The sequence below is a fragment of the Glandiceps talaboti genome, chromosome 14, assembly GCF_964340395.1.
Source record: "Glandiceps talaboti chromosome 14, keGlaTala1.1, whole genome shotgun sequence".
In the NCBI taxonomy this organism is placed as follows: Eukaryota; Metazoa; Hemichordata; class Enteropneusta; family Spengelidae; genus Glandiceps; species Glandiceps talaboti.
Window position 1 is genome coordinate 6,302,769 of NC_135562.1, and position 8,114 is coordinate 6,310,882.

General features: G+C 37.4%; 1 protein-coding gene across 1 annotated transcript; it reads left to right on the forward strand.

Moving 5' to 3' along the window:
- The first annotated feature begins 201 nt into the window (after nt 1-201).
- On the forward strand, nt 202-6,562 carry LOC144445891 (non-structural maintenance of chromosomes element 1 homolog). The gene is made up of 7 exons (XM_078135532.1): nt 202-349; nt 772-893; nt 2,320-2,397; nt 3,835-3,987; nt 4,844-4,960; nt 5,413-5,548; nt 6,429-6,562. Exons 1-7 carry the CDS (start codon nt 235-237, stop codon nt 6,560-6,562), a joined length of 855 nt encoding a protein of 284 aa, XP_077991658.1. The 5' UTR covers nt 202-234.
- The last annotated feature ends 1,552 nt before the right edge of the window (nt 6,563-8,114 follow it).

The window sequence follows — 8,114 nt, forward strand, 5'->3', positions numbered from 1 at the left end:
CTCAAATATCATTTATTGTCGTCTTACTTGTCAAATGTTGTTGATTCTTGTGTTTTTTAGGGATATGTTTGACTCACGAGATAGCCTTTGGTGATCGCAATTCGCGCAAGAGGAATGAAAGGAACAATATGGATCCGTTCTAAATGACCCAGTGTGACGTCATTCTGGCGGGATTTTCCCACATTGCAAAACAAACTTCTTGCGGCGAGCACTGTTCAGGGTTTACGTCTCATAATGACTGATATAACAGACGTTCACCGGTTTGGAATGCAGAGTTTCTTGTCCAAGGGAGTGTTGACCCTGCAGGAAGTCAAAGATCTTCATAAATTCGCATGTGAACGATATGAAGGTAAACACAATTTTTTTGTATATGTATATGTATGTATGTATGTATGTATGTATGTGTGTGTGTGTGTGTGTGTGTGTGTGTGTGTGTGTGTGTGTGTGTGTGTGTGTGTGTGTGTGTATGTATGTATATGTATGTATGTATGGGTGTGGCACATTGCAAACTCTATCCTACCAGGTCCCAACTTATACAGCTGGGTTGACTGAGGCACAATCATGGTTCAAATCTTGCCCAAGGACTTTAACCATTCAGAAACAAATGGCATCGATGGGGCTCAAACCTGCAACCTGCAGATTTCAAGCTGGCCATTCTAACAATTTGACCATCATGACTCCACGATATGAATTGCATTATAGTCAATAATTTGAAATGACTAAACCTTTCTTTATATATTTTATATTTTCATTTGTATATTTTCTATTCAGAGCCCTACTCTACTGGTCAGCTTAGTCAGTTTATCCGAAGCATCAATAGAAGTATCCAGCCGTTCTCCATGGAAGTAAGGAAAGGTATTGAAGAGGATAGTGGTACCCAGATATATGCCTTGGTGAGTGCTGGCATTGTCATTAGTAGCGTCACTGTTTGTAAACCATTTGTTTGACTGTTTTGAAAGAGTTAAGGTTACTCTTACAGATGATAAACTAGTTTTCATTGTTGTGTATGTGAGGTATGGGTCTGTGGGGTATAGGTCTGTGGGTATGGGTCTGTGGGGTATGGGTATGTGAGGTATGGGTCTGTGGGGTATGGGTCTGTGGGGTATGGGTCTGTGAGGTATGGGTCTGTGAGGTATGGGTCTGTGAGGTATGGGTCTGTGGGGTATGGGTCTGTGGGGTATGGGTCTGTGAGGTATGGGTCTGTGAGGTATGGGTCTGTGGGGTATGGGTCTGTGGGGTATGGGTCTGTGGGGAATGGGTCTGTGAGGTATGGGTCTGTGAGGTATGGGTCTGGGGTATGGGTCTGTGGGGTATGGGTCTGTGAGGAATGGGTCTGTGAGGTATGGGTCTGTGAGGAATGGGTCTGTGAGGTATGGGTCTGTGGGGTATGGGTCTGTGGGGTATGGGTCTGTGGGGTATGGGTCTGTGAGGTATGGGTCTGTGGGGTATGGGTCTGTGGGGTATGGGTCTGGGGTATGGGTCTGTGGAGTATGGGTCTGTGAGGTATGGGTCTGTGGGGTATGGGTCTGGGGTATGGGTCTGTGGGGTATGGGTCTGTGAGGTATGGGTCTGTGGGGTATGGGTCTGTGAGGTATGGGTCTGTGGGGTATGGGTCTGAGAGGTATGGGTCTGTGATGTATGGGTCTGTGGGGTATGGGTCTGTGGGGTATGGGTCTGTGAGGTATGGGTCTGTGAGGTATGGGTCCGTGGGGTATGGGTCTGTGAGGTATGGGTCTGTGAGGTATGGGTCTGTGAGGTATGGGTCCGTGGGGTATGGGTCTGTGAGGTATGGGTGTGTGAGGTATGGATGTGTGAGGTATGGGTCTGTGAGGTATGGGTATGTGAGGTATGGGTCTGTGGGGTATGGGTCTGTGGGGTATGGGTCTGTGAGGTATGGGTCTGTGAGGTATGGGTCTAAGTCTTGCTGGGGAACTTTTAGCACTATAATAACAATAGAAACTGTTGACAACATTAAACACTGAGAAGATGCCCTGCAAGGACTGTATGTCAGTTTCACCTATTAATTTGGATTGATGCCAGCTCCATCTTGGTATTAAGTGGCTGTGAAGGAAACCAGTGCATTTTATCTCATTTGACATGATCCAAGTTATTGTTAAACTTCACAATTTCACAAAACATCCTTTCCCTTAAAGATCAGGACTGTTTTTTTTTAGTAGTTTGTCATATTAGCTATTCACAAAAAAAATTGTTAATATCTTCACCAATTGTTTATAAAATTGTCAATATAATTTATCTATCATCTATCTATACAATTGTTAATATGTTTATTTTAAGTTTAACTTCATTCATACTTTGCAGGTCAGAACATCAGAGTCAGAGATGGGAAGACTAGCCAATGATTACCAAAAAAATGAACTTGAACTTTTCAAGAAAATAGTAAGTCTATAAAATTACAGTCAAACCTTATTGGTACAAACTTTGCTAGTCAAAGTGAGAGCGTGATGTCTGGTTACACTAGTTATTGCCATTTTGAATTCACAATTGGAACTGTTGTTTTCTGAAAATTTGATTCTACTGTAATTATCCAAAATCTTGAAGTCAATTTATTCACAATATAGTTTATCAATACTTTGTTGATTTAGCCTCCACTGCCATAATGTCTACGATTTATTAAAGAGTCTTAAAAAGATGAAAAGTCTAAGTTAAGGTAACCAGACACTAACAACTGCAAAATTGAAACATGATGGGTAAACTATAGATTTTTATTGCTGTAAAGAGAGGCGGCGTCAAGTTTAATTTCTGACCATTCTATCACCAATCAGCGGCAGATTTGAGACCACCTAAGCAGCCCATTGTAGATTTTAACAGTGGTGGTATGAAAGCACATTTTCATCTGCATTAGTATAGACAGTCTCCCCCTTTATTGTGTTCGGTACAAGACAGTGCGTCTTTGTGGTGTTCATCACTGGTGGTCTCTATTCTACATCACTATAGTGGGAGATCCCATTCCTTATTTAGAAATGATGTCAGCTCCTGCTTACATTTCACACTGTCTGCTTACATTTCACACTGTCTGCTTACATTTCACACTGTCTGCTTACATTTTACACTGTCTGCTTACATTTCACACTGTCTGCTTACATTTCACACTGTCTGCTTACATTTTACACTGTCTGCTTACATTTCACACTGTCTGCTTACATTTTACACTGTCTGCTTACATTTTACACTGTCTGCTTACATTTTACACTGTCTGCTTACATTTCACACTGTCTGCTTACATTTCACACTGTCTGCTTACATTTTACACTGTCTGCTTACATTTTACACTGTCTGCTTACATTTTACACTGTCTGCTTACATTTTACACTGCTTACATTTTACACTGTCTGCTTACATTTTACACTGTCTGCTTACATTTTACACTGTCTGCTTACATTTTACACTGTCTGCTTACATTTCACACTGTCTGCTTACATTTCACACTGTCTGCTTACATTTTACACTGTCAACATGCGACAAGTCGTCTGTTTGTTGTCAGTGAAAACTTGAAAAGTCATCTTTTCGTAGCGATATGATAAATATAAATTGATTGTTGTCGGTGTCAAGACCATTGTTCTCTGATGGAAAATCAGTTGTGAATGGATTTTCACTGTTACTTCTTTCTAAATATCATGATTTATATAGAAAACAATAGCATACAATTAATACCTTTGACTAGAGTTCATTGCAACTGGGTTTTCATGATAAGTGAGTTTGAACTAACAAAGTTAGGCTATGTAAGTATAATTTTTTACAGCCACATTACTATCATAGATAAAGAAAAGAAAGAAACTTGCAATATATTTCAATGATCTATTTTTTTCTCACCAGCTTGATTTGATTGTCCAGTCTGAATCTGGTGTTGCGTCATCAACAGATATACTCAATCTTACAACAACTTTTGATAAAAACGTCGTTAAGATTACTAAAGTGGAGGCACAGAATGTCTTGACAAAATTGATTAAAGACAGATGGTTAAATGAGGTAAACACTATAAACAAAAGAAGACTAATGAAATTTCTACTCACAGAGTCAAAAAAATTCGTGCAAGCAAATCCCAAATTTTCGCCGACGTCTCATCAGCATTATCGGGTGTGTATTACAATGGGTTAGTGTAGTACAACCCTTGATGATGCTGACAAGATGTTTGCGAACATGTGGGATTCTCTTCCAAGAATTTTTCGAATCTGTGAGTAGAAATTTCATTACTAATTATGATGAACCCCGGAGTTCATGAACATTCATTCTTGCAACACAAGATTAGTATAACTGAAGGAATGTTTATGGATAGATGTAACATATGCAAATGAAAGTTCATGGTCTCTGGTTTCATAGTTAGTAATGAAATTTCCATTCACAGAGTCAAAAAATTTCTTGGAAGCAAATCTTTAATTTTCGCCAATATCTCATCAGCATCGTCAGGGGTATACTACTAGTATATTGTGGTGGGAACATTTTTTACTGCGAGTAAGGTTTCTACTTTTAAGTATAACTTTATCGAAATAACCTGTTGTTGTTGTTTTTTAATTCTCTTCAGTGTCAATGAAATAACCCAATCAAGGATGTAATGAGGGTAAATCTGCTGGGGAATTCATTAAAACCCTCTTCAGATATTTGGTATTTTGATATTGCCAAAGATTTGTAAAAATAGACAATTTTCAAAAATGAAAACAATTTTTTCATTTTCATCCTCAATGGAGCTCAAATGCTTGTGATGAATTAAAAAGTATGTCGCAAATGTGTAAAGATTTGCTTATGTACAAATTTGCAAAAAAACCTCAGTGTAGACAAATATAGGCAGTTATTATGATATATGTAACTAATATGTTTTGTATTTTAGAACCAAGGAGAAGTTTCCCTAAGTGCAAGAGCCATCTTGGAACTAGAAGGTATATTGAGAGAAGCCTACGAAGATATTATATCAGTTTGTAACATGTGTCGTAACATTGCTCTTAAGGTAAGTTGGTTAGCTTCCAACACCCATATGAATTAGGAATTATAAAGTGGTGTTTAATATGCACCTCAGAGATAGACTTCCCTGAAGATCAAAATTGTTGACATCTCTTTAAGATTTGTGATTGACAGCTTGTTCCTGGTCGTCTTAAAATGATAACAGAAATTTGGGGTTTCATTAGCTTGTTTTCAAGGACACCAACAGACTGTATTTGGTGGCCATTTTGGACTCTAAAACAGCTTCATTTTGATATTACTTTCACCTCTATTTCAATAAGACCCCTGTTTTTTTCTTGATTTTAACTGAGAGTGGTTGTTTTCTTGACTAAAGTAACAAGTTAAAATATTTATTTCTGAGATGCAGTCGATAGCATATCCTGTTTTCATCAGATTTCCATTGTATTTCACTTTTATTGAATTAAATCAGTTATGAAATTATGTATGTTCATATTCCAGGGTCAAAGTTGTGTACACTGTGGTGTCAAGATCCACTTTCATTGTGCTGGTCGTCTATTCAGAGGCAGAGCTACTCCTACATGTCCAGGATGTGCATCGCCATGGGAACATGATGTACCCGATATACAAATAGAAGGTATGGAAAGTCTTACATCGACATTATATATAAATAAAATATAATTCATTTTCAAAACATACAGTAGTTTCAACCATTCAGTGGTCAACTGAAATATTTTGACTCAGTGAGTAGAAATTTCATTACTGATCAATAGCGTCATTGTGTGCTTAGAAGCAACAAGGAGATTAGAACAGTACGATGTAAAGATGGTTACTGTATATGCAATGATCATAGACATATGTTGAAGGTTTCAATACCCAACTTTGAGGGAAATGCCAGGCGTAGTGGGATTAGCCTAGATCTACTTGTGTATCAAATCATCGCTTCATTCCATCTAGCTCAATAAGAATCATTGACCAAAAGTTGTTCACGCAAATGAGTAAACTCCAACTGTTAGAATGATGTAACAGTGTATAAATAGCATCCTGATGGCAAATGTGCCATATATGGACATTATGTAAATGTACCCAATAACACCACCTTATCATTGAATAGAACTCTGTGATTGATTAACAAAGACTTAATGTTAAGGACTATGTGGGTGGCTTCGGTTAAATTTGAAATTTCATCTCGGGACCTCGACGTAAAGATATCTCTTGAAATTTGATGCCACAGATAGTATTAGAGTATAGTGAGAGGTGATGAGACCAAATTCCCAACATTATTTGACTGTATGCTGTTATATTAGCCAGTAGTCAGAGAAAGGGCTGAATGACACAGCTATCATACAGTCAATAAATATAGGGAAAGAGTTTAATATGTATATCATCATTATCAGGTCTGTAGTAGACGGATTGATATGTTTCCAATTTACCATCCAAAGTAAGTACATTGTACTGTCCTATTAATTCTTAGAACCATGAACAATATATTCTCCATTACCATTTTCCCTCTTCAGAAATGAATGGAGACATGGAAGAGCCAACACCTGGACCATCAGGAGCATCCAGATCCCAAACAACAAACCGAGGAACAAGAGCTGGTCCATCTAGAGGAAGTACTAATAGTTCATCCAGGAAAAGAAAATATTAGAGAATTTAAAGAATTTATTATTAAAAAGTTTGATTTTTTTATTATTCAATATATTATATCTTTGCTATTACTCACTCAGTTTTGAGGCTATATTTAAAAAAACAAAACTAAACTGTTATTTTGTTTGTTTGTTTGTTTGTTTGTTTGTTTGTATGATGCATTGCAAAGAAATCTTCTCATGTCCAAACTGCAAACTCTGTCAAGGTTCAAAATTAACATTTTTCTTTGGTAGTCCCAGTAGGCTACCAATTTCAGAATTTGGTAGCTCAAGGATGGTGACCAGTAGTCCCATATTCCTGAATTGAATAGAGTGTTCTTCTCACGGAAATATGTATGTTATTAAAATACTTTCAGGTCAGATTGTCTGTAAATCTTCTATCTTTGAAATCAGTATATAGAGTAGCCTGGGTGGTCTACCAGTAGACTCTCTCACAGTCCTCGGAGCTTCGCTTTACTAAAATTAAAGCTATTTATTTTGAATGTACTGATACCAGCTATATGATAGGGATAACCATTCGTTGACATATGACTGCGACGCTCCGTGTGTTCGCAAAGCCCGAATAGTTAACTCTATTGTGGTCGATGAGGGCGCACAGTGCAAGGATATTCGAGTATGGTCATGGAGTACGTTATGTAGATGGTATCGGTACATACAAAATAATTCGTTTAGCTTTAATTTTACAGTAATGCAAAACTCCGAGGGCTGTGAGACAGTCTAGTCTACCAGCTGCAAAATGTGGTAGCCTCATGACAAGAATTGTCTACTGTTAATTTCAAACCTGTATACAAACAGTATACTGTTTATATACAAAAATGTCATAGTTCCAAGAGTCACTTTAGAATGATAAATCAGAAATGATTGTGGAAGTTAATACGTCTGCTGAGGTCCGTAGTAGACAGATCAAAGCATTGCTATCATTTCTAAGTGTTTCTTTTGGATATCCACAGATGTGGGCATATTGTACCCTAGGGTACTACAACGGTGTTTTGTCTGTGTGACTAGTGCCACTTAAGTTTGTCATAAATGATACCAAATTGATCCCTCAACTCAGTAGGAGTATTACACTCAGCTAGTCAATCATAACTGTATAACCTAGCTGTAGAAATGTCAAACTACATGTATACTGATTACCTTTGATAACCTGACAATGGTGTATTGTACCCTGTAAACTTGCAGTTCCTTACAGTGTGTGCATCCACAGGGGGAAAGTGCAATATCAACACTTCTGTGTACACTTTATAGATGCATCATGGTTAAAGCATCCCATGTTTAACAACTCAAAAAATACAGTATTTCAGTTCTGTTGAAATTTTGATATTCAGAATTTGAATTTCTATGAAATAATATGCAATAATGTTGTGACTATGAAATAGTTAGAGATTAAAGTCAGGACTCACTAAAATTTCAACTGCCATTATTACATTAGACCCAAAATATACCATTTGCACAAAGTCGTACGCTATATATTCATAAATTTAGAATATTTTGTTTATCAGCAATTTTATCACTTTTGTATTTTGAACAAGAAAAGTAAATCTCAATTAAAATTTA

Bases quoted from the DNA above. Each gene is read 5' to 3' on its own strand.
- LOC144445891 (XM_078135532.1), top strand. From the start codon at position 235: ATGACTGATATAACAGACGTTCACCGGTTTGGAATGCAGAGTTTCTTG. The intron at 894-2,319 runs GTGAGTGCTGGC...CATACTTTGCAG, and splicing joins GTACCCAGATATATGCCTTG to GTCAGAACATCAGAGTCAGA. The intron at 2,398-3,834 runs GTAAGTCTATAA...TTTTCTCACCAG, and splicing joins TTGAACTTTTCAAGAAAATA to CTTGATTTGATTGTCCAGTC.